General features: G+C 52.2%; 12 protein-coding genes across 12 annotated transcripts; 5 read left to right on the forward strand and 7 right to left on the reverse strand.

The window, feature by feature from the left end:
• Nucleotides 1–139: 139 nt before the first annotated feature.
• Nucleotides 140–1,034, forward strand: TRIVIDRAFT_31440 (uncharacterized protein; the record flags this gene model as incomplete). Its single annotated transcript, XM_014103488.1, has 2 exons — nt 140–285; nt 524–1,034. 2 exons carry the CDS (start codon nt 140–142, stop codon nt 1,032–1,034), a joined length of 657 nt encoding a protein of 218 aa, XP_013958963.1.
• A 333-nt stretch (nt 1,035–1,367) lies between these two features.
• TRIVIDRAFT_30855 (uncharacterized protein) lies at nt 1,368–2,276 on the reverse strand (the record flags this gene model as incomplete). Its single annotated transcript, XM_014103776.1, has 1 exon — nt 1,368–2,276. One exon carries the CDS (start codon nt 2,274–2,276, stop codon nt 1,368–1,370), a length of 909 nt encoding a protein of 302 aa, XP_013959251.1.
• Nucleotides 2,277–2,944: 668 nt separating this feature from the next.
• TRIVIDRAFT_54558 (uncharacterized protein) lies at nt 2,945–3,295 on the forward strand (the record flags this gene model as incomplete). The annotated part of the gene is made up of 2 exons (XM_014103489.1): nt 2,945–3,125; nt 3,183–3,295. 2 exons carry the CDS (start codon nt 2,945–2,947, stop codon nt 3,293–3,295), a joined length of 294 nt encoding a protein of 97 aa, XP_013958964.1.
• Nucleotides 3,296–3,408: 113 nt separating this feature from the next.
• Nucleotides 3,409–4,867, reverse strand: TRIVIDRAFT_72042 (uncharacterized protein; the record flags this gene model as incomplete). The annotated part of the gene is made up of 5 exons (XM_014103490.1): nt 3,409–3,680; nt 3,750–3,833; nt 3,892–4,235; nt 4,320–4,439; nt 4,596–4,867. 5 exons carry the CDS (start codon nt 4,773–4,775, stop codon nt 3,539–3,541), a joined length of 870 nt encoding a protein of 289 aa, XP_013958965.1.
• A 1,341-nt stretch (nt 4,868–6,208) lies between these two features.
• On the reverse strand, nt 6,209–6,979 carry TRIVIDRAFT_118593 (uncharacterized protein; the record flags this gene model as incomplete). Its single annotated transcript, XM_014103491.1, has 2 exons — nt 6,209–6,445; nt 6,521–6,979. Coding segments are annotated over 2 exons (696 nt in total), but the record flags the coding sequence as incomplete, so codon positions are not given.
• A 1,258-nt stretch (nt 6,980–8,237) lies between these two features.
• Nucleotides 8,238–8,951, reverse strand: TRIVIDRAFT_215672 (uncharacterized protein; the record flags this gene model as incomplete). Its single annotated transcript, XM_014103492.1, has 1 exon — nt 8,238–8,951. A coding segment is annotated over one exon (330 nt), but the record flags the coding sequence as incomplete, so codon positions are not given.
• An 816-nt stretch (nt 8,952–9,767) lies between these two features.
• TRIVIDRAFT_79118 (Ribophorin I) lies at nt 9,768–11,406 on the reverse strand (the record flags this gene model as incomplete). The annotated part of the gene is made up of 3 exons (XM_014103493.1): nt 9,768–10,053; nt 10,095–10,943; nt 11,011–11,406. The coding sequence occupies 3 exons, from the start codon at nt 11,340–11,342 to the stop codon at nt 9,768–9,770; spliced, it is 1,467 nt and encodes a 488-aa protein (XP_013958968.1).
• A 900-nt stretch (nt 11,407–12,306) lies between these two features.
• Nucleotides 12,307–14,999, forward strand: TRIVIDRAFT_81875 (uncharacterized protein; the record flags this gene model as incomplete). Its single annotated transcript, XM_014103494.1, has 6 exons — nt 12,307–12,512; nt 13,060–13,182; nt 13,252–13,277; nt 13,332–13,742; nt 13,803–14,257; nt 14,320–14,999. 6 exons carry the CDS (start codon nt 12,473–12,475, stop codon nt 14,741–14,743), a joined length of 1,479 nt encoding a protein of 492 aa, XP_013958969.1.
• TRIVIDRAFT_145248 (uncharacterized protein) lies at nt 14,736–16,250 on the reverse strand (the record flags this gene model as incomplete). The annotated part of the gene is made up of 1 exon (XM_014103495.1): nt 14,736–16,250. One exon carries the CDS (start codon nt 16,248–16,250, stop codon nt 14,736–14,738), a length of 1,515 nt encoding a protein of 504 aa, XP_013958970.1.
• A 1,014-nt stretch (nt 16,251–17,264) lies between these two features.
• TRIVIDRAFT_190030 (uncharacterized protein) lies at nt 17,265–19,707 on the forward strand (the record flags this gene model as incomplete). Its single annotated transcript, XM_014103496.1, has 3 exons — nt 17,265–17,699; nt 17,763–19,364; nt 19,426–19,707. The coding sequence occupies 3 exons, from the start codon at nt 17,265–17,267 to the stop codon at nt 19,705–19,707; spliced, it is 2,319 nt and encodes a 772-aa protein (XP_013958971.1).
• Nucleotides 19,708–19,964: 257 nt separating this feature from the next.
• On the reverse strand, nt 19,965–23,266 carry TRIVIDRAFT_79120 (uncharacterized protein; the record flags this gene model as incomplete). Its single annotated transcript, XM_014103497.1, has 3 exons — nt 19,965–21,968; nt 22,021–22,887; nt 22,951–23,266. The coding sequence occupies 3 exons, from the start codon at nt 23,264–23,266 to the stop codon at nt 20,110–20,112; spliced, it is 3,042 nt and encodes a 1,013-aa protein (XP_013958972.1).
• Nucleotides 23,267–23,612: 346 nt separating this feature from the next.
• Nucleotides 23,613–24,539, forward strand: TRIVIDRAFT_72056 (clathrin adaptor complex; the record flags this gene model as incomplete). Its single annotated transcript, XM_014103498.1, has 3 exons — nt 23,613–23,735; nt 23,829–24,069; nt 24,123–24,539. The coding sequence occupies 3 exons, from the start codon at nt 23,624–23,626 to the stop codon at nt 24,361–24,363; spliced, it is 594 nt and encodes a 197-aa protein (XP_013958973.1).
• Nucleotides 24,540–24,549: the final 10 nt, after the last annotated feature.

Here is a 24,549-nt window from a genome sequence, read left to right on the forward strand (position 1 = left end):
CACTAGAGGGGCAAAAGCTCGCATCGCATCGCCTTCTGCTTCATAGCTGCAAAACTGCGTAGAGAAAGAGCTCACATTTTATTTGATTAGATATCCTCTTCACTTGCTAAAACACTTACACAGCTTTCTCGCCGCACAAATGGCCGCTGCAGCTGAGAACCCCGACCAGCTCATCACGTCTTCGGACCCTGAGCATCCCGCCAACCTCATCCCTTCGTTGTGCGCCAAGTTTTGGACCTTGGGATGGGTTACTGGTACTGGAGGAGGATGCTCCATTAGAGACGAGTAAATATAGCCTTTTTTTCCCTTGCGTTGACACTAATTCTCCCTCGTTCAAGAGCTTGAAATGAGCTCTCATGTCATCTCGAGTGAGGTGAGAATGAGGCATCCCCAAGCCTGGTGGACTCACTCTCACTCTCATTCTCACTCAAACATATATGCATACTGCATATCATACACAATTCCCCCTATACTAAATCAACAAGTTGTTCAAATTATAGCTTCATCGCTAACCCAGCCGCAGCAACCTCGTCTACATTGCCCCCTCGGGCGTCCAAAAGGAACTGATGAAGCCCGCCGACATCTACGTCCTCTCCCTCAAAGACCAGGAGCCCTCCCTCAAAGAGCGAACCTACCTCCGCTCCCCCCCTCTCTACAAGCCCTCCCAGTGCACGCCCCTCTTCCTCGCCGCCTTCACCCGCCGCGGCGCCGGCTGCTGCATCCACACCCACTCCCACTGGGCCGTCCTCGTCACCCTCCTCCTCGAGGTAAAGGGCAGCAGCGTCTTCGAGATCAACAACATTGAGCAGATCAAGGGCTTCGGCAAGGGCATGGGCAAGGTGGGCAACCTGGGGTACCATGATACGCTGCGGATTCCCGTCATTGAGAACACGCCGCATGAGGAGGACTTGACCGAGTATCTTGAGGCTGCCATGGAAGAGTACCCGGACACGTATGCCGTCTTGGTGAGGCGTCATGGCGTCTATGTGTGGGGTGATAATGTCCACAAGGCTAAGACGCAGTGCGAGAGGTGAGTTTAGTCCCCCTTTTTATGGTCCTGTGGTGAGTTAGTTGTGCTGATGGGGTTTGAAACCAAAGTCTCGACTATCTCTTCCAACTAGCGGTTGAGATGCACCAGCTTGGTCTTCCTTGGATCAGCAACATTGCCCAGATTGCACCGCAGAGGTCATGAGGCCGGGTAGGGTCATGGAGGAAACGAATAAGGGGCAAAATGCGATGTGTTTTCGGGGTTAGATTGGAGTTTTAATAGCAAAAGAAGCATCTCATATTGGACATATTTAACAACGTCGGGAAGCTTATGAATATTCAACTTATTATTCATTTATTTCATGTTTTATGCGTCTTCCTCATAGCTCATCCCTAGGACGTGAGTCTTCTACGACGACCTCTGCAGCTTCTCTTCCTTGTACATCGTCGCCATGATCTTCCTCATGCTCTTCCGGTATCGAACCCAGCTCGTCCGCTTCATGTACAGCATCCACAATCTTGCCTACTTTCTCAACCATAGACTCACCTTCGGCCTCCGCCGCTTTCGATTCTCGTCCAACCACTGCTGTTGGCAAGCTCTCATCCGGTAGTCCATCCACTCTAATCTCATTATCGATTACAACTCCAGCTTTGCCAGACTGTCCAGGCCCCCGACTATGCATCACCGCACTCCCTGCCTTGGTACCAACCCCAAACAAAATCCGCAATGGCAACCATACAAGCCACCACAGCGGTCCGTACAAAAGCCTCCTAAACACGAGCCACGCTGCAGTCACCATGAGCATGTACAATGTCGTCTGCAAATACCACGTGTCGCTCTTCTGAGACTTGAGCAGCGTGCCCAAAAGGTCTCGGGAGCTCGCCAGCATGCCATCCAGCGAGGTATACGAGTCATCCAGCTTCTTCAGCGCGGCCGACGACTCCGTCAGCGTCTGCCGCGCGAACTCGCTCTTGGTCAACTCCGCCGCAATGAGAGCGTGCGTCCGCCGCAGGGCATTGGTGACATTGCTGCTTGCCCCGACTGTCTGCCGGTCTTCCTCCGATAGACTCGATTGTAGTTGTCGATTTTGGCTGTAGGTGTGTCGTGTGGGTCGAGCAACTGCTTGTGATTCTTCGGTGCTGCCGCCTGCAGATGTATTTGTCTCGGAGATGGGTTCTGCGAAGGATTGCACCATAAGCTCTCTTTCTAACCTCCGAGCTCGCTCCAAGTTCTTCTTTGCTGATAGCCGTGCCTTTCGGAGCGTTGAGCGGTAGCTACACAGGAGCATATTCATTAGCACACGCCAGCCGGTTCCCCGAAACACCGTTCAAGAAGAAAAAAGGTTCATGCTAGGCCATGTCCTCTTACCTGGCCAGTTCACTTCCCACCCTCTCAATGCCATCCTCAAGCCTCTCCTTTTCATGCCCGCCTCTCCGCAGGTACTTTGCCTCTTCACACAGCAACTGTTGATCTTCCAACCCTGTTCTCAGCATCAAGCCAGCCTCCGCGCTGAGCTCTCCACTAACACTCCCCTCCTCCTCGATAGTTAGAGGTACAGACCCCGGCTCGAATTCCACATTTGCCAGCCGATCGATTAATTCTCGCAGTTGAGCCGTAGTCTCCTGCAAAGCAGCGAGCCGCTCCTGCAGCCCTTCTAGTGACATCTTGCCGGGCGATGTGCAGAAGAATAAAAATTGGTGTTGCTGGCCAGCCAAAAAAAGTAGATCTTGACAGCTTAGAACAATTGAAAGTGGTACATGTCATCATTAGCTCGGCCAGTGGCAGGCGCCTACCTTGTACAGTGATATATGCACATACCGGGTCTCCACCCACTCCACCAAATTTCGACATCGTCTCGCATCCCACTACGCTCAAAGTCGAATCAAGCGACAATCGCTCAATCCCGCCCCTCGCCTACGTCGTTTTACACCCGCAGCGGCTTCCCGTATCGGCAAGATGATTACCAAATTCATGACCGAGGTCACGGCCAAGTTCAATCCCTTCTCGACCTGCGCCAAGCCTGCCCGCCTGTTCTTGACCTTTCTCCCGCCTGATGTTCGTGCGAATGGAACGGCCGTCCATACGAGTCTGCTCCCGAGAAATGCTACAGAGAGTAGCTCATTAAAAGTCAAATTCAGTATGCTTATATACACCAAAGGGCCAGGGCCAAGGAATGAGCTAATTTGTTACGCAGAGGACGGCAAGGTGATGGACTTCAACTGCTCCAAAATCAACATCAAGGGCTTAGTCGAGGAAGTTGACCGTCACTCACGCCAATTGCAAAAGGCGGCTGATCTTTCCGAATAAATATACGAGTCTTGTCTGTTATATTACCAATGCATTGACGGCGTTATGCGGGGTGGGGAATACAGTCTGGATGTGGCCAATTGCAGATATCACGAAATGTTGTACGATATAGTGTCATGAAACTTTTTTTTGTACTTTTACTGCAGAGCTTAGATTTTTTAAAACTCTGGCAGGGTATACCATCAAAGACTATACATTTGATACACTTGACGCCATCAAACTTTCATCGTAAAATTATGCATTCTAAGCAGAAGCACCGCTGATGAAGAACCACTTGTCGATGGAAGCGTCGATCTTCTCAGGGGGGAGGTCCTGGTGGGGAGGCAGAGGAGGCAGGGACTCGGGAGCCACGCGGCTGGGGGAGTGCTGGACAGTCACGTTGGTGCTAAGGGGAGAAAATAAAGTCAGTCAAACTCAACACCCCTCGTAGTATACACAAATGGCTTCAACTTACGTGGAGACGCTGCCAGGCTGGGTCTTGCCAGTAATGAGACGCTCCCAAGCCTCAGCGCACTCGCGGATGACGTCCATGGCATAGCTGAAATGTTGTCAGTTCAAGATTTGCAAAAGCCCAACAGGGAACGGGCACGACATACCTCTTGTTCTTGCACTCGCCGGTGAAGGCAAACTGGTTCTCAGGCTTGCCGTCAGGGATCTTGTAGATACGGAACCACTCGTTGGTGGCACGGAGAAGGCCGGGCAGGTGGCGCTCAACGTCCTCAACGTCGTTGAGCTTGGGGGCCAGGGGGTCGTTGACGTCAATGACAATGACCTTCCAGTCAGTCTCCTCTTCGTCGAGAAGGGCCATGACACCAAGGACCTTGACCTGCTTGATCTGGCCAGGGTAGCCAACAAGCTCACCGATCTCGCAGACATCGAGAGGGTCGTTGTCACCCTTGGCCTTGGTCTCAGGGTGGACGGTGTTGGGGTCTTCCCAGGTCTGGGGGGTAAAATATTGTCAGTCGTTGTTCATGTATAATGGCGCGTGGCCTGAGGGGTTGGGTAGGGATATGGCATCGCATACCTGGGGGAAGGCACCGTAGTTCCAGAGGTAGCCCTTGTGGGGGAAGCAGTTGCGGACGAAGCGAAGCTTGCCCTTCTTGACGTCCTGCTTGATGGGGTTGAGGAGCTCCTCCTTGGAGATCTAATGAGAGCAAGGTAAAAAAGTCAGCAATGCCCAAAAGGAGGGAAAAGGAGACGGTCAAGAAAGAGGGGGCAGAAAAGGCTCGAGATCTCTCTTCAAGCCCGTGTCTCGCAAAAGCCAGGTTCAGCTAATTGCCAGACAAGGTCAATGGCGTACCTCGAGCTTGCCATTGGTCCATCGAGGGATCTCGACAACCATGTTCAGGATGGTCTGCTCCTGGTTGGCAAAGAGAGGAATATCGTGGAAGGGCGACACGGGGACGCCATCCTTCTCGATGTAGACGCGGTGCTCCAGAGTGTTCTGGGCAGCAACCTTGCGGACGGTGTAGCCGGACATGGTGGCGGATGGAGGCGAGGATGAAGAATCGCTGCTTTTCTCCAAATGGCGAGCAATTTGCGCAGTTCGCTGGGAGGGTTGCGAAGCTTGCGAGGAGGCGGAGGAGTTTTGACCAGATGGAGGGGGCGGGGCACGGAGACCCATCCTGGCCAGCTCAGCAGCAGTGGTGGTGGTAGTGGTGGTAGCGGTGCTGGCAGCGGTGCTGATAGGGGCAGCAGTACCTGTACTAACAGCGCCTGAGCCTGTCGTAATACGGCGTGCTTGACTAAAGCTGCCAACGTCAGAGCAGGCAGCGGCAGCGGCAGCAGCGGCAGCACACCGTCGCGTCGTCAAGGTTGCGCAGCTCTGATTGGGCGACAAGACCGCACAACGCAGACTCTGCCACCTGAGATGCGGCGATCGTCGGAGTAACATCAAATGCAGCGTCTCGTCTCGAGGGCAGTCAGAAAGCAATGCAGTGAGCTTTTGAGCGAATCCCCCGGTCTAGCGGATGGCCATTGGGTTAAAGCGTGGGATTTTTGGAATTTTTTAGAGCCCCAGCCCAGCTAACAGGGCAGTTTCGGGTCTTTTGGGGGCCATTGACCGAGGTCCGTAGGGGCACTTCTCCAGTGCCGGCGTGCCCAACGGCTGCCGGAAATATGGGACGGCGTACAGTACGAGTACACGTATCGTGTTGTGATCAAGGAGCGGTAAGACGGGACGCTCAACGAAGGCGCCACTACTAAAGCGGGTCTGTTAGGGAAGCACCCGATTGCAAGTATCTGTTCCCTTAAATTGTGTGTAGTAGTACATGCTAGCCGTGATAGATTAACATAGGTAAGTTGTCTCGTGATAGCCCTGCGAGATGATTCCTCTGAGTGCATGCATGAGGTAATAGCACATCCTGTTGTTGATATCATGGGCCTACCTGAATGTACAAGACTCGTAAGCCTTCATTATTACTCATATCTTCAACAAATTACTATGATATTACTGCCGACATGTTCTAAACAGCCATTCCCTCACGTATTATGGAACGGGCTTATTCTATGATGGGCGATTCTGGATGCATTCTTACCCGGGAGAGATGCAGGATTTACACATTTTGACCACGAGCACCATCTTCGAGCATCCATTCAAATCTTTTTGCAAAAGCATAGGGTGGTAAAACAAAAAACAAGTCGCATCGATTGGATATAACTAGATATGCTATCAAGACGTAACAGAGCGTGTAGATAAACCCGAAGAGGATCGCCAAACCCTCAACAAGCTCCCAGCCAGAAGCAGGAAGCAGGAAGCAGGATGCTTGCCGAGGGAGAAGAAGAAATAAAGATAACAAAATCCTTCGCAAGTCAAAGTCATACAAAGTCCCAGCACCCGGCTCCATCTCACAGCATCGCCTAACCGCTGGTCTCAACCGGACTCTTGCCCTTTGATGTCTCTGATCCGTTCTCGCTTGCAGCCTTGTGCTCTGGCTGCCATTCCTTGAGATCATCTTCAGCATCATTTAGCACCTGGCGAGCTTGAGCTCCGTTTTCATAGGGCAGGCGAACATCTCCCGGCGAGAGCGGCTTATCGTCCAGAAGCTCTAGGAGACGACGACCATGCTTTGCTAAAATGATTTGCTTCTCGGCGCGTTCTATGATTGCATTGAACTCCACATCGTATGCTTCCTTGAGCTTTTGGCGAGTCTGTAAGAATAGAATTAGCAGGCAAAGCAATATGCATGAGGAGCATGCGAATCTGCAGGAATTTCCATCGCTTACAATGTTTGTCAACTGCGCCTCGGCGACCAAGTTTTCAGCCTCTGCCCTAACAAGCTCCTGCTCTAGCAAGACCAGTCTTGCGCTCTGTGGCTCCTTCGCCTTGAGCTTCTGGAACTCGTCGTAGAGCTTGCTCTTTCCATCGCGGCTCGGTTGAACGCTCTTTTCGGTGTCGCGAATCATCTTGAGATGACTGCGCGATACATCCAATGAAGCCACATACCCATCCTCCAACTGGCCTATCTCGCTTAGAATAACGCCAATCTTGTCGGATATGTCGTTGACGGCCTCATCACTGGTCTGTTCACCCCACTCGGAGAGCTGCGTGGCGATAGCCATACGATCGCGGGCCGCGGCCTCATGTGTGTGGATAAGGTTAATCTCAAGTTTGATCAAGCGGAATAGCTTGCGAGAGAGCTCGGGCTGAACGGACTCGCGGAGGGAGAGGAGAGAGAACCCACGGCTCCGGCTCTTCGTGGGAGTAGATTTTGTTTTGGAGCGGACTGAAAGAACGCGGTTCCTAGTCGGAGCAGGGTTAGACCACGTCTCGTTGGCATTATATCCTCCTTGGCTTTCCGGGGGGATCGGCGCATGTACATCCTGCTGCGACTGGGCAACTGGCGTTTCAAAAGAAGCTCGAGACATGATGATATGATATGAGTGGGAGTAGAAACAAGCTTCAAGAATAAAATTGAAGAAAAGAGTGTTTGTAGATGGAAATATAAGGTAGAGAGGGAAAGAGGGAGTACGAGGAGCTGTCACTTACATCATGACGTTATCTTTCATTTAGCAGGTAAATCCCTGGGACTGAGGGTGGCGTTATGATATAATTTCGCAAGAGTACTAGATCCAATGGTCCTTCCACCTAGGCCTTGATTTCTCTGTTATAATACGTGGGCGAGCTCAACAGCTTGACCAGTGTCTTTCTCATGGTTGAAAAGCTCACGTCTGGGTGGATGACGAGACAAAGGAATTGCGATTCTGGAGATTTAAAAATGGCACGATGAAAAGGGAGAGATGATGGCAGGTAACAGTATTGCGAACACTGAATCAAAGAAAATGTTTCCCTCTTGCTGTATCGCAAGGCTATTTGTTACGATCCACGAGGTGGCAGCCATGTGGAAGGGTCAAGGGTTCAGTTGCATGTGTGCGAAGCCAATTGTTCTTACCAGTAGTTACAAGCATCTTGAGGGGGACAGAGTTGACACCCCGAGGCTAACAAAATGTCACCGGATGACATGGAAGGTTAATAAACTGTGGTAAATCCAGACACTTGGAGCTTGCAAAGATGGCGTCTAACGAGGTTCGTTGTGGTGGCGGATGTCTTTTGAGACTATGATGTCATTCGCTGGGCCAGCTGGCAGATTGCAGTACATGTACGGAGTACTTGGAAGGACATTGAGTGGCATGCAAGATAAGAGCAATTGTGGAAAGGATGCAGCGAAATTATGGCTTGGCAAGGTTTTCGAAAGAAAGAAAGAATATATTATGAAGTAAATACAGATAGATATAGGCCGAGAACATGAAGATTGTTGCATTCCCAGTAAGCATGCTCGTTAGCAAGTTGACTCCCACTTACTTTGTCCATCGCTTGGACATGTACCGATAATTTAGTGGTGATGGGATCAGGCAAACCCCGCCCTCTTGGCTGATCAAAGGCCGACTTCGCCAGCTTTGCCATTTGGCTGGTGAGATTCTGGGGCGGCTCTGATAAGGAGCTATTCATGATGGCTTGTTTGGTGCGGTTATTGACGACTTATCAAGCAAAACAGATACAGATGAACCGCCAAGCATTTGGCATGTATTCCATTCATTTAAAAAAAGTCCCTACAGGCGAATCTGCCCATACATATCCAACGCCGTCATAGCCGTCGCTTGCCTCGGGTTTCCATCATAAGCCGCCATTATTCTAGCCTCTAACATGTCTCATTTCCTATAGCCTGTACCGCAGAATCACAAAAACAAGAAGAAAACCAAGAAAGTTCTTAATCTCAGTCAAAGCCCAGCTGATCACGGATAGCGACTCCGCGTCGTCTCCTCGTACACGACCCTCGTCGGCCCGCTGCGCCTGTAGCTGCTCGTGCTGACCCGCGGGCTGTAGCGCTCAACCGTCGTGTAGCTCGCTCGCGGCGAGTGGTGGTGATGGTGGTGATGATGACGGTGTGGCCGCGAAGGAATGATTTCCTCCTGGTAGTAGTATTTTGCCTTTGGCTCCACGGAGAAACACATGTTGTTTGCAAGTTTTGCTGTGCTGCTTTTGTGTAATCGTGGACTGGCAGTGGCACAGCGGATCTAAACTTGGCGATTGGATCTCTGTGTTGACGCTTTTGGTGTGTAGTTCAACAGATTTGACTTGACGCCGGCTTGCTGCCTGTGTAGATGCAGAGAGGAAAACGAGCGGTTCTTGTAGGCGATGCTGCAGCTTACCAAAGGACGACGGATAAAGTTTCTTTTGGCACAAGAGGAGACGTCTGATACCTTAAATAAACACGAGCTCGAGCATGACACACTCATTGCCAGTGTCTCGATCCCGTGGCCAAGTTTCTAATCCCTGTCCAAAGCGCCCTGCGCCACTCCACCATCTGCACGTACGAGCCGACGCAAGGCATTTGGCTCTCGAGACTGGAGGGATGCTAAGACACCAGGGACCTGAAAAGGTGCGTCTACAGTATTGCTGCTGGCAGGCACAGCCTCATTGTTCTTCACGCTGCTTCTCGCCTTGGCCGAATCTAAGCAGCCTTGAGCTGGAATAAACCAGCAGCCTTGAGGCTGAGCTGACGCATTTTCACGATATCGGGTCGAGGCATCTGCTGAATTGGGCCTTTTGTCTTGGCTCAGCTTAAAGGATCAATCCATGCTCGCACCATCATCGCGAGGCGCTAATGGCGTCATCGCAGTGCCTGCAGCTCTACATTGGCCAATTAGGAGCCCGTCAAGAGTCCCTCGTCAACATCACCATACGTACAGATTATCGCCTACCATGATGCACGATGCTAAAGTGGTGACATTGAAAAAAAAAAAAAAAGGAATCTTGCTTGAATTTCTACCACTGGCTCGCTATGCTGCTACTGCCAGCGCGCTGAGATCTGGCGAGCCACACATCTACAAATCACATCTATCATTTGCCAGGTCGTGCATGCTCTTAAACGCCGACTTAATGACACTCCCTCCTAAACATCCCCATCATTTCTTTTTTTTGTCCGACAAATGCGGCAACCCAAAAGGGCTATAAATTCAACCCCGATGTATTTTATTTAGATGAGAATCCCACCTGAACCTTTCCAAGCGCCCACGCCGTGGCATAGACGGCAAGCATGCTCGCAAACACAACCACGGGCTTGCGGAGAGTGCCTGCCAACGGGGTTTCGTATGAGATGATCAAATCTCGGAATCGGAATTCGTCTCCGAGGTTCTTGGCCTTGATGATAACGGCTGTCCGGCCAACCGTGTCGAGATAGGTCTTGTGAACATCAATGGATGTTTCAACAATTGACGACTCGGGAAGGCTGGTGTAGAACTTGACGTTTCTAACTCTCCTGTTAGCTATTATTCCATGTGTTGTTGTGGAAGCACTTACTCAGATCCCTCGGGCAAGAGGACTCGGACGTTGACCTCGCCGTACTCTACACCCTCAGCCTGTCTGGGTCCCTCCATAAAAGGGACCTTGAGCACATGGCCTCCATCGGCAGTGTTGCGCAGGATGTTAGCTGCGTTGGTGTTCCAGCCAATGGTAAATGGATACTTCCAGCCGCCAAACACAGGATAACGTGGCTTCAATTCGAGCATGGCCTCTCGCTTGCTGCTCCTGAATCGAGAGGTTGACACGTTTCCAATGGCATCCGTGAAGTAAGGGTCTACACTGCCAATCTGAAGAGGGAACTTGAGCTCCTTCAACGCAGTGGAGGCAGGGTTATAGAATTGAGATTGCGCCCATTTGACACGGTTGAACTGGGTGGAGAGGTTGGCACCCAGGTGGTACAAAGTGTATCTCTCCTCAAAGGCAACGTTGCCACCCCAGTGGCTGACCTCGATATCTCTCTCCAGAGTCGACACGTGGATCACGGGCTTGGTAAACTCGAATCTGACCTGAGCGGGGAAGAAGGCGCCGGCAGGCTGCTCGTCAAATGGTCCGTATAGCATCTTGCTGCCAAGCTTCTCAGGATACGGCTGGCCCTCGGGACCAAAGGTTGTGGTGTAGTCTGGGATGGTGACGGTTGAGAACTTGACCTCGGTCTTTTGCTTCAAGGTTGGGTAAGCCGATGGCGCGAAGAGAGAGAAGTCGTACACCAGGAACTGCTGCTCGTCTTGGCCAATGGAGGCCGGGAGCGGGCGGTATGAGTTTAGGTATACCCAAGAGATGGCGAGAGGGTACTGGCCACCAGCCTTGAGAGGCGTTGGCAATGTGATGCGGTAGTACTGGACGTCGCTGTAGGTGCTTTGGTTAGCAACAGAAATCATCTCTCAATGGGATATCAGCAAATAAAGGCACGTACCTGAGAGCATCATACTCAACCAAGTCAACTCCAAAGGGCCCGATCGTGTCATCTTTGCGATTCTTGGCTTCAATGCCACCAACTCGGGCAATTTGATCTGCGGTAAAGGGCAAAAAGTATTCGCCCTGAGGCTTGTCGGAAATGTTCTCTAGCAGGACGTTGATCTGCTCTTTCGCGTACGTCTTCTCAACCGAAATGACATGCACCAAGTTGGTGTTCTTAAAGACTGGCGGGGGCTTGAAGTTGGCAGGCAGTGCGACGGTGGAAAAGGCGCTGCAAGGACCAGCGGCCAGAAGGCCCAGCAGCGTCGCTATTACTGATAACGACTTCATCTTGACGAGGGCATTGATTGGGCGTGCCCTGCGCAATGGGACGGAGGTTCAGCAGAGTCTGTCTCTCGATCGCGAGACTGTGGCAGCTTCGCTCTGTTAGTGCAGCCCCAAGAAGCATACGTCGCCCATTCGATAACGATAGCGGACAGCTACAGGGGAGCTTGGAGCTGGCCAACCAGAGGCCGCGCTGGTGCGTCGCGGCGATATTAATTTCCGGGCCACGGAATAGTGTACCACTTACAGGCAGCGCGGGCGAATTGCCCACCGAGAACGGAGTACTCCGTACTTGCGGCGCTCCACCCTCCGTCTTAGGTACGTACCTCTCTAGCAGAGCTTGCCAAGGGTAGCGAAACGCCCTGCGGAAGCTTTCCCAGCAGTTTTTGGGCGTCCACGAGGAACAAACGAAGTGGAGCCATGACGATGGGCGGTAGTCTGCGTGGACAAGCAGGATTGCACTAGAATCTGCCGGCAGTGCTTGAAAGGCTATCTGGGCGACGGAAACAGCCTACTACGAGTACATGCTACACGTGGGATTTCTCATACACGATTAATAAGAAATTGGAAAGAAACACGAGATGCAATTGCAATTGATTACTAAATGCACAAGAGTATTGACGATGCCGCAGAAACACCACCAACCGTCTATTTCCTGTTGAAAGAAATGCTGTTGCAGCTACGTGGTTCCAGTTAAAACGCTCATGGCTGATCCGGTCTGTTCGTTAAATGGGTTGCCTAACAGCCCGTAGCGGTTGGATGGGGCAAACAGTCCAGTGAAAGCCACTAAAGCTGCACTGAGAGCCAGGCCCGGAATGCGTAGCAGCAGGTAGTTCCAGCCGTCTTCGGCAGCCAACCAGAGCAGGGATTAGGGGCTAGAGGACCCAGCTACCCAACCTTGGGACCTTTATAGCTCCAACCTGCTTCCCTGTGCTTCTGGCCTTGAACTCGGTGTTCTTGCGATTTTCCTCGACCATCAATCTCTTTCCACATTGACCATTGGATTGCTGCCCTGCACCCAATCCATCTCTTATCCTTTCACTCACTGCGTGTGCTTCACTGCCATACGCATCTCTCTGGGGACCTCTTTTTACACTCCCAACTACCCCGCCAAACCCCGCGATCAAGCTGTAAAAATGGTTGGACTTGGACCTCGCCCGCCTCCCTCCAGAAAGGGTACGTTGAATGCACAAATCCCAGGTCTTGGGGCTGCTAGGCCTTTGCTTCTCCCTTTCACCTCTCCCTATTCTTCTTGTTTAGCCATCAAGATGGGCTGGCATGCGGCTGTTTCTTTGCAAACTTCTGTGATGCCCGCACATCCGATATCAGGCCATGTTTGCCTGGGACAGGGGAGTTTTGCGGGTATCATGTTGCCGATACAACTGATGTACTTGGATCAGTGTGTACGCCATGGGAAAGACTCCTGTGAGGGGTGATTAGCCTTCAATGGCCAAAGTGTCTTGCACTGCACGCCTTGCCCCGTTGCTGGATAAGCAATGGAAAGGATTGAATCGTCCCGCTGCAACGTCATCCCAAAGTTACACAGACGGTCAATTTTGCCCCAAGTACCACGTTGAGACACAAATCCTCTTCGAAAAAGATCATTTATAGAGACTTGGAGGCCCTCTTTTGTCACCTACTCCTCTATTTCTTCCCCATTGGCATTTGGAGAGCCAGACCTCTGTCAGACCTGTTGCAAAAATGCTGACCACCATTGTGCTAGGTTCCAAGGCGGATATCCCTAAGGATCTTCTCAATGAAGTGAGGAAGCTGGAAGAAATCTTCACCGTCGACACCGGCAAGCTCAAGGAAATTACAGACCACTTCGTCAATGAACTTGCTAAAGGTATGGTGCCACTGCGTGCTGATCATGCTGATCCTCGTCGTCATGCATGCTAACTTTCGGCTTCTCAAGGTCTCAGCGTCGAGGGTGGCAGCATCGTGCGTAAAAATGCCCTTTCAGATTGAGCACATGCCGTTCTAACAAGGTTTTAGCCAATGAACCCTACCTGGGTCATGTCCTACCCCGATGGGTACGAGACTGGCTCTTTCTTGGCTCTTGATATGGGTGGTACCAATCTGCGTGTCTGCGAGATCACTCTGACAGACCGCAAATCAGAGTTCGACATTATTCAGTCCAAGTACCGTATGCCAGAGGAGCTCAAGACTGGATCCAGCGAGGAGCTGTGGGAGTACATTGCAGACTGCCTCCACCAATTCGTCGAGACTCACCACGGCGACTGCAGCAAGTTGGAACCGCTGCCCCTGGGCTTCACTTTCTCCTATCCGGCCACCCAATATCACATCGACGAGGGTATTCTCCAGCGATGGACCAAGGGATTCGATATTGCCGGTGTTGAGGGAAGCAATGTCGTGCCAATGTTTGAGGCTGCTATCGCTAAGCGTGTAAGTGACGCCTCAGCTTGCGAATGATCAAGGGAGACTTGCTCACGCCTAATATGACAGGGTGTACCTATTAAACTGTCGGCTTTGATCAATGACACGACGGGAACGTTGATTGCTTCCGCCTACACCGACACCAAGATGAAGATTGGCTGCATCTTTGGAACTGGATGCAATGCTGCCTACATGGAGAATTGCGGCTCCATCCCCAAGCTGGCGCACATGAACCTTCCCCCGGACTGCCCCATGGCTATTAACTGCGAGTGGGGTGCTTTTGACAATGAGCACAAGGTCTTGCCTCGCACCAAGTACGACATCACCATCGACAACGACTCTCCCCGTCCTGGCCAGCAGGCATTCGAGAAGATGATTGCTGGTCTCTACCTGGGCGAGATCTTCCGATTGGTGCTGGTGGACCTCCATGATAACAAGGAAGTCCATGTCTTTGAGAACCAGGACATCTCTTTGCTCCGCAAGCCTTACACTCTGGATTCATCTTTCCTGTCTGGCATTGAAGAGTAAGTCTCTGTCTTGGCGAGTATTGCATATTTACGAACTTGGAGACTAATCAACTACCTAGGGACCCCTTTGAGAACCTTCAGGAGACTTTTGATACTTTCCAATCAAAGCTCAACATCACGCCTACGGTACCTGAGCTTGAGCTGGTTCGCAGATTAGCAGAGCTCATCGGAACACGAGCTGCCAGACTCTCTGCCTGCGGTGTTGCGGCTATTTGCAAGAAGAAGAATTTCGAATCTTGCCACGTCGGTGCTGACGGATCCGTCTTCAACAAGTACCCTCACTTCAAGGCCCGTGGCGCACAAGCCCTGCGGGAGATTCTCGACTGGCCTCAGAAGGCCAACCCCAAGGATGAGGATCCCATCGAGGTTTTGGCAGCCGAGGATGGTAGCGGTGTTGGAGCCGCCCTGATTGCCGCTCTAACCCTCAAGCGTGCCAAAGCTGGCAACTTGGCTGGTATCCTTCACCCTGAGAATTTCATATAATCGTGTCATGTTTGTCTGAGCCCGAGGTACCTAAAGGATCATCAACAGAAAAGAAGACTAAATTAGAAGTATTTCTCTTTGTCATGATTCTCAGCAAGCATTGCGCCTGGGGTATTTGATTGAAGTCTATCTTGTTCGCGTTAACCCATGAAAGTGCACACTGGCAGTCGATACTCTGTCTATTGTTAGTCATTCCGTACGTGCATATACTGCTAGGGCTGGGAGACCTACTGTCTAGTGTCCAGTATCGTCGTCGAACTCCCTCCCACTCTCCTTCGCCGTCTTCGTTGAGCTTCGCCATGTCAACGTCGCTCTCCTCCCATTCCACGTCTAAGCCCGCATCGGCACAGTGCATCTCTACCACTTTGGTGTATACATCGTAACACACTCTCCGGTCTGCGCCAAGTCCGTTAAAGAAACTGAAGCGTCCTTCCTGATCTAACAACGCGGGGACGTATTCCATGAAGAACATACGAAGCTGTGAATAGTCCTCTCCAAAGGTATCAAAGTAGATGGCATCATAGAGCTCGCCCTGTTCAAGGAGCTGGAGAACGACTTCCTGCCACTTGCCGCCAAAGACCTTGTAAGCACCCTCCTCAGGTCCGCTCTTCTCCCACGCAGCCCCGAACTTGGACTCTGGACTGGAGATGTGCTTCAAGACGGCTGGGTGTGCCTCAATAATGTGGTGCTTTGACGGCTTGAGCTCTGCAAACATGCCGTCGATGATGCCCATACCAAAGCCAATGTTGAGAACACGCTTGCCGGGTTGTGCGTCGGGGATGAGCGCGGCGACGGAGCGGCGCATAATGTCCGTTTCCCAGGCCATCATGACGCCATTGAGGTCCGAGTCGAGGAGCTTGTTGTCGTCGTAGGTGAGGTCCGACTGCAGGTACTCTTCGCTCGTGACGGGCTTCTCATTGGCGTCGGGAGGGACGAATTTGAGGGGTTCTGCCGCTTCGACGACTTCGCCGTCACCGTCTTGAGCCTTTGCTTCGTTAGCAGCGGCATCTTGCTCTTGCTCTTGCATAGTCTCGTCCTCGTCGTTATCATCGTCGTCTCCGCCGGAGGAGAGCTCCTCATAGCCGTCCATCAAGGCAAGGAGAATCTCCGCGCGAACGCCAGCATCGACGCAGAGGTTATACAGGGTCTTTCGGCCCAGACGGTAGGCGACACAAGCGGGGGTCTCATTGTTGGCATCGACATCGTTCCAGATGGCGCCGGAGAAGAAGAGCTGGTTCACAACCTCACGAGCCTCCTCCACACACCCGTCCTCGCCCTCATCTTCCCCGCCGTTCGGTTCGTCGGCCTGGCCACAGGCGCGGATCGCAGCATGAAGCGGGGTCTCGCCGGTTTTGGGGTCTTGGAGGCTGGCCTTGCTGCGGTCGTCGAGAAGCTTCTTCAGGCCGCTCAGGTCGTGGCCCCAGGCGTGATAGAGGACATCGCGAGTCTCCTGGGGGCACTCGGGGGAGACCCTGGCCTGGAGGGAGTCGTCAATGGGTGACGGCATGGTGGGAATAGATTTCGATATGGAGGGGTATCGTAAATCTATATTGGAATTGTCTCAGCCAGGGCCTAATAGCTTGCGGTTTTGACGTATTAGCCGGAACCGTATACATGTAGACTCGTACCTTGTCCTTGTACCCCAGAACCCAATCAGCTTACCTAGTTCTCGTAAAAGCCTTTAAACTTTTACTGACCAAATACCAACGGCATTACTTGCAATCACCACACGAGCAAAGGTAAAGAAAAAATTGGGATGGATTCTTCGCCCTGCCCCACCCAGCCGGCGCATGCGGTCATCTAGCCGGATAATGCTAGATGATGCTTAATCGATTGCTCTAGCGGCCTGCCGCTAACTCTCAGGCTCAGCAACGGCTGCGATTTTGCCGGCTAGCAGCTCGTATAGTGGGGCAGCCTGCTGTAGCCATGGAAGCTATAGTGGATCTGGGCGCAATCCGAACTCCGTAGGCACGCCTGTCCAGCGCTGTAGGCCGCTGTGGGCCGCTGTAGCCGGCCTCACGTTGCCCAGTTGGTCACCGTGATTCGCCAGGCGCACCTGCGATTGGCCAGGCGGTGGAGTTGTCGATTATAGCAAGGTTCGGACGGCATGACATTCAAAGGGGGACCATTTCCTCTTCCAGCATCCAAGCGAGAGAGAAAAAAAATTCCACTGTAGCTGGCTGCGTCTTGCTTTTTTCCTCGAGCAAGATTTAGATCCGTTGCATCCACTCAGCCGGCATCTTCTAATTCGTTGCAGCATCTTTGGCCCATTTGCAAGGTGAGTTTCGCCTCGGAAACGGGACCGACAAAGCCTGCATCGCGTTGTTTGGTTTTCTCGCTTTCGCATCGTCTTTTTCTGCCGTCCAGCCATTGCGTTTCTGTCGCCTGCGACCCTCGTTGTTAGAGCTCACTAGCCGGTGCCCCCATGCTGATTGCGAAAGATTTCAAGACCATCAACAAGAATTGGACAGCCCTCCGACACCGTGGTAAATCCTCCCAGGTTGGGCCAGGCGTCGTCGTCATGAAGTTCGGCGAGCAGTTGCGGTCAAGCATCATCCGAGAGTACCAGTGGTACTACATCGACTACAATGGCCTCAAGGGCGAGCTGAGAGATGCCACGGGCCCTCTGGCCGCCAATGGCTCTGGTGCCAAGGAGTGGACCGAGGAGGACGAGACGCGCTTCGTCGGCAAGCTGGAGACGGAGCTTGAAAAGGTCCACACCAAGCAGCAGGTCAAGGCCATGGAGATTTCTCGCCGAATTGCCATCAGCGAGCGCGAGGTCAAGGAAGTTGTCAACCGATTGAACGAGCGCGGCCTCGGTGAAGAAGGCCCCAGTGAGGAGGAGTTCCTGCTGCTGGAGGAGGACCTGAGTGACATCATCGCCGACGTCCACGACCTGGCCAAGTTTGTCCAGCTCAATTATACCGGCTTTTACAAGATTATCAAAAAGCACGATGCAAGTCAATGCTTTGATCTACAGCTATCTGCTGTAGCCTTGCTAATTGGTGCTGTGTTATAGAAATTGACCGGATGGCACCTTCGTCCCGCTTTCGATACCCGACTCAAGGCCAAGCCTTTCTACAAGGAAAACTACGACGCCTCCGTCATCAAGCTGTCCAAGCTGTACGATCTTGTTCGAACGAGAGGAAACCCGGTCAAGGGTGACAGCGCGGCCGGTGGTTCCCAAGCCAGCTTTATCCGACAGACGACTAAATATTGGGTGCATCCCGACAATGTGACGGAGCTCAAGCTCATTATCCTCAAGCACTTGCCTGTTTTGGTTTTCAATGCTAGCAAGGAATTTGAGCAACAGGACCAAGCTATCACATCCATCTATTACGATAACCCTGAGAAGTGGGACCTTTATGAAGGCCGCCTGAAGAAGTCCGAAGGCGCAGAGGCTATCCGACTTCGATGGTATGGTGGCATGAAGACTGAGACCATTTTCGTTGAGCGCAAAACTCACCGAGAGGATTGGACTGGAGAGAAGTCCGTCAAGGCTCGATTTGCGATTAAGGAGAAGAATGTCAATTCTTACATGAAGGGCGAGCTGCTGCCGGCCGCCATCTTCGAAAAGGCTCGCAAAGAAGGCAAGAAATCGGAAAAGGCCATTGCCGAGGACGAGAGACTAGCTGCAGAAATCCAGTACTCTGTCCTGAAACACGGTTACAAGCCCGTCTGCCGCTCTTTCTATAACCGAACCGCTTTCCAGTTGCCTGCCGACGCTCGCGTGCGAATTTCACTGGATACTGAGCTGACCATGGTTCGCGAGGATAACTTAGACGGCCGTGCTCGTTCTGGTGATAACTGGAGACGTATGGACATTGGAGTTGACTACCCCTTTTCACAGCTCCCTCCTGAAGATGTCGTGCGCTTCCCCTACGCTATTCTTGAGGTGAAGCTCCAGACACAGGTTGGACAGGAGCCGCCGGAGTGGATCAGACAGCTCATCTCGTCTCATCTCGTCGAGGCTGTGCCCAAGTTCTCCAAGTTCATTCACGGCACTGCTTGCTTGTTCCCCAGCCGTATCAACCTTCTCCCTTTCTGGATGCCCCAGATGGATGTTGATATCCGCAAGCCTGTCACCCACGATTTTGGCATCCGCCGACCTGATATTTCGGGAACAACGACAACATCAGATGACGAAGAAGAAGAACTCGATTCTGATGATGAGGAGTTGGATGCTGTCCGTCGCGGTGCCGGTAATGGCGAATCTAGCAGACACGGTGCTAGGCTTCGTGCCCCTGCTACCGACATGGAAGGCCAGACGGTTGATTTGCCAACTGCGAATGACGACTTCCCCATCTATGACTCTGACGACGAGTACGACGAGAACTACGAGCTGGAAGAGGCTAGAAGAGTCGGTGGTTGGCATTACTACCGCATCCTCTTCTCATCAAAGGCCAGTGCCGCCGCTTCGGGTGCTTGGAGCGTCTTGAAATACATCATTCCGCACCCCCATGGAAGCGAAATTCCTCGATCTGACAGACTACAAACGCTGTTCCGCAACAGCAGGATCCAAACCAAGAGGTTTAGTGCGCCTCCGGGCAAGAAGATTTATGTTCCGGTTCGCGTAGAGCCCAAGGTCTATTTTGCCGCCGAAAGGACGTTCCTTGGATGGGTAAGTTGAAAGCCAAATCGCACTCTTATATCATGAACTGTTTACTGACTTTTGCATCTAGATTGAGTACTCGATTTACATTGGAACCATTGCTACCACTCTTCTCAATTTTGGAGACCACCCTACCCCGACTGCGTTTTGGATTGCTGGCATTTTCACCTTTTTGGCCATCTTCAGTCTTCTCTACTCCGTCGGTATTTATCTCTACCGAAGCCGATCCATTCGCAACCGCAAGGCTGCCCGTTACTACGACCGCTGGGGACCTAGTGTGCTCTGCGTTGCTCTGTTTGTGGCTGCCGGCTTCAACTTTGTATATGAAGGCCGAGAGAGGAAATATTGGTAAAGACGGGAATTGTTGTATTGGTTGGAGCTGGATCTACAAGATTGTATAATATGCGCGTCCAGGCTTCCTCTGTAGATGGATAAGTATTAGTGAATGAGCAGGCGGCAGAGGACTGGGCGAGGAGTTGAGTTTTTTTTTTTTTTAATTGTTTTAGGATAACAAACTGTTTGAAATGCACTCGCTTATGCTTTCCTTTTTTTTTCAATCCTGTTTCTAAACGAAAATGTCACGCTACGGGGTTCATGCGAGTTTGAATTGAGCATGATTCAAGCTGTCTTGCATTATATTATCTACCATTCTATCTCCTTTTCAACATAGTCATCAAAACATTTCGTTGTCCCGAATTCATAACAAAGCCAGTAAAAACCAATTTTTCTTCCCTTAAATCCCTGAGAAACCCCTTCAAACAACGGCCGTAACTCTCCGAACGCTCTTTCTCGCGCCTTCACCAGACACCATGATGGCATTCTCGGCCTCCAACGTTCTCATTACTTCATTAAACTCGGCCGTCTCGATGGGCACGCTCGAAGATTCGGCCAGCCTCCTGGAAACATCGTTCCATCGAACCGTGTTTCCGCCAGCAGTCATCTCATCCAGCAGTCGTAGTGCTGCGTCCTTGAGCTCACTGCGGCGCTTCCGTTCCGCGGTGCTGGTGCCTTCTGTGAGCAGGCTCATGTCGATTCTGCCTTCGGAGTCTGTGGCGGCAGTCTTGAGGGCGGATTGAATGAGACGGTAGGCTTCTTGAACGTCGTCCTTTGTCACGGTCTCGGAAAGACGCATCTTGGCGTGAGCTTCAGCGAGACGGATCATGCTTTCGAGCTGTCGAGTGGTGGCCGTAATGCGCTTCTCCGCAGCGCGGACGTCTTGTCCGAGAGCACGCATGGCGACGTAGCTGTCGACAAGCTCTTTGGCGGCCTCTTCTGAAATCACGGGCTGAATGTTGGCACGGGCGTATGAGATATACAGAGTCAGGAACTCGACGGGGAGGATGTCGTAGCTAGTGGGTGCCGACTGAGGTTTATCTTCCAGGTACATGGATAGAAGATGCTTTGCGAGCCGACGATCCGTCTTATCGTCGACTCGATCGAGGATGAGATAGATGAGATCAAAACGGGACAGCAAAGTGGGAGGAAGGTCAATATTTTGCGGGACGGACAGGTCGGGGTTATAGCGACTGCCAATTGGGTTGGCAGAAGCAAGGATACTGGTTCGTGCGTTGAGAGTGGTGATAATGCCGGCTTTGGCTATTGACACAGTCTGCTGCTCCATTACTTCGTGAAGGACAGATCGAGTTGACTCATTCATCTTGTCAAACTCGTCGATGCAGCATACACCTCCGTCGGAGAGTACTAAAGCACCTGATTCGAGAACCAGTTGTCTTGTCTCTGGGTCACGAGTAACGTATGCGGTCAAACCGACGGCCGAAGAGCCCTTGCCACTGGTATAAACACCACGCGGTGCAATCTTGTGGATATATGACAGCATTTGCGATTTGGACGTAGATGGGTCACCACAGAGGAGAATATTGATGTCGCCTCTGTACTTGGGGCTGCCACCCTTTTGGAAGGTCTTATTGGTGCCGCCAAACAGCTGCAGAAGAATACCCTTCTTGACATCGTCCATTTCGTAAATCGAAGGAGCCAGTGATCTGGCAAGGAGCTCGTAGATGTCAGGGCGACGTGACGTCTCTCGAATCTTCAGCTCATCCTCTGCCGTAATGCGACGAGTCTCTTCCATTTCGTCTTTGCCTGTTTCCACTTCATCTTCACCTTCCACACCAAGAGTAGATGGGTCAGCTCCAAGGCGCTTCTTGTCGACTTTCTGAACATGTAGGACATCCACGTAAGTCTTGTAGATGCTCTTGATGGCCCTTTGTCGCGGGTTCACTCGTACGGGACTGACACGGAAGATGCCAGTCAACTGGACACGATCACCAGCCTTGCAGAAGTCGACAAGCTCGTTATAGACGCATACAGAGACGGAATGGGGCGTCTGGCCAGCGGGGATGCTGTCCGGGGTCTCCTGGAGCTTAATGACTTGTTTGTCTTCAAACGAGCACCTATTGTGAACGATCTGCATTGAATTCTTGGAAGCGCACATGGGGCGAGGGCATTCGGTGGGTTCTCGAATCTTTCCCCTGTCCAAACCAACGTTGACAGAGTGATTGCAGACGTTGCAGCGGAAGAAGGCATCTTTCATGTCGGGAATCACGGGCGTGGTACGGATAACGAGACCCTTGATAGATACAAGGCGATCCATGTCTAAGTCCTGTTAGCTACTTTGACCAGGTTAACAATAAACTATGGCACTTACCGGAGGGGTTCAGGTCTCTCAAGTTAGTCAGATTATCAAGACCAAAGGGACGCACGACGTAAAGTGAAGCTGCGACTTGATCCTCCAATGTGGGCTCTTCATCTCGAGGACGGGGGGTAGGAGTGATGCCTTCATCAGGCCTGTCAGAGCTGGGAAACACAGGCTCAGAGCCTTGGGTGCTTCGCTGAGAAGCTTGCTGCCCAGCACTGCTTTGTGATGGTCTATTTCTCATCGTCTCCGCCTGGGCAAGGTCAAGCATCAAATCATGGACAGACTGGTCCATGACCGGGACTACCTCCTGAGGGTAGGCTTGAATCTGATGCCATAGCTTCCTTGTTGGTGGGTAGAGATTCAAATCTGAAATGTCGAGATAGAGTCTAGTCGTGCCGAGCAATAGCATGTTCTGCAGAGCCTCCCAGTATGGCTTGGATTCGGCATCGGGGGCAGCATTCACCTCGGCATCCGTAAGGCCATCCCTGTACATGCGGTACTTGAGTGTGAAGTGTCGCAAAAAGTCCTTGAAAGTGGAAAAGGTATCATCAATTGACACAGTAGTACCCCAGATGAGACTCTGGCCGGGACCACCCAGATGATCGGCTTCAGAGGTATTTGGATCTCGGTTCGCAAAAGAGGCAGCATCAGAGCCGGGAGCTTGACCCTCTCGCATGACTCGCCCTGCTTCGTCCAGGATAACATGGCGAGGAGCACGAGGTGTTCTCACGGTATCTGAGTTAATGTCTCCACGTCTGTATGGCGTCCCGCGGCTGGAGCCAACAAAGAGGCCACTGCTTTCGCTGCGCAGGTCTGAGTGCAGTCTCGGGGTCCGACCGGGACTGGAGCTAGGTTCGTATCGAATAGGGGAAGACTCTGTGTGGATTCAACGGTAAGCATGAAGATTAAATCTGTACATCTGTATATAGTAAAGCATACCTCCGGCAAGGCCACCACTGGCTCGAGGCGTTCGCTGACCATCACCGCTGGTCGACTGCGTATCCGTCATTTGCCTCAGGGGCGAGCTCGGTGCAGGTCCATTGGTAGGCTGCGTGCTCTGGCTGTTGGACATCTGCCGCAGAGGCGAAGAAACATCTCCCATGACCTCATCCATGCCTTGAGTGGGAGCTGGCGAGGACTGGTAGAAGAGCGGGCTGGACACCAATTGCGCGGGGGTTCCAGCTTCCGAATGCCGCGTCGAGCGACGAGGCGTCGCGGACTGCGAGTCCCTCTGCCTTCGGTTTGGCGTCGACATCTTGGAGCGGTGCAATGGGGCAGGGATTCGAAGCTGACGATGGTCCAAAACGAGCTGGAATTTTGCCTGAGCTGGGGTTTGGGCAAAAGCTACGGCAAAAACGAGGGGCAATGCGAGGCAGGGCGGTGGAGTCGCGTTTTCTGCCAATTTCCCTGCCCAGACGCGTAAAGTGCTTTTGCAGACGCGAATCCAAAGGACAGCACGCGTTAAGCGCCGGAGCGGCGAAAGGTTCGGCCGAGGCCTGCCGTTTTTGGAGGGGCTCGTTTGGGGGGACACCTTTAGGTGAAGCCGTTGAAGTCGGAGCTTAACCTGGTATCGCTATCATTCTCGCAGTGTCACAGCATCCCAACCGCCAAAATGTCTCCTGGAATGACCCTTTTCGCCGTTCAGGCAATCCTCATCCTCGGCACTGAGGATGGCTCCCGGATATTCGCCAAATACTTTTCCCCGCCTCACGCCGCTCCCACTGGTACGCACCTGTAGATTGAGCTGGACAACGGCTTGCGCCCCGGCCCCGTGTTCAGTTGTATGCGCAATTGCTAACAGCAAGCTTGCTTGATAGGCGGCGCAAGCATACCGAGCCACCCGTATACCGACCTGAAGGCGCAGAAGGCATTCGAGAAGGGCCTCATTGACAAGACAGCCAAGCAGACGGGCGACATCATCCTCTACGACAACCGGATCGTCCTGTACAAGATGGAATCCGACGTCATGCTCTACGTTGTTGGTGCTGCCGACGAGAACGAGATTTTGCTCTATAATACCGTGCTGGCTCTTCGTGATTCTCTGCACCTTCTGTTTAAGTCAGTACTCTCCGTGCTTGTGGCTAGAATTGTCTTACTAATGCCCAAACCAGGCAATCCGTTGACAAGAGGACCATTGTCGAAAACTACGACCTCGTCTCGCTGGCCATTGATGAGATTGTCGACGACGGTATCATCCTGGAGACGGACCCTACCATCATTGTCCAGCGGGTCAGCCGTGCGCCCACCCAGGACGTTCCCTTGGGCCGTATCGACTTCAGCGAACAGGGCGTTAACAACCTGGCACAACTCGGCAAGTCGAAGCTGACGGATTGGCTTCGCCAGGGGCTGTAAATACAAGACCTGGGAATTGGTTGGAGTTAATGTCGTTCACAGCGGTCTGTTGCACTAAAAGATTACTTTTATAGTTGATTATTCCTTGGTTTTCTTTATTCCTTGAAACGCGAGATCGGTTTATATACAGGGCAGGGGTATAACGAATCTATGCATCTTCCTCTTTTTTGCTCTATCCCGGCATTG

The sequence above is a fragment of the Trichoderma virens genome (assembly GCF_000170995.1).
Source record: "Trichoderma virens Gv29-8 chromosome Unknown TRIVIscaffold_4, whole genome shotgun sequence".
Taxonomy (NCBI): Eukaryota; Fungi; Ascomycota; class Sordariomycetes; order Hypocreales; family Hypocreaceae; genus Trichoderma; species Trichoderma virens.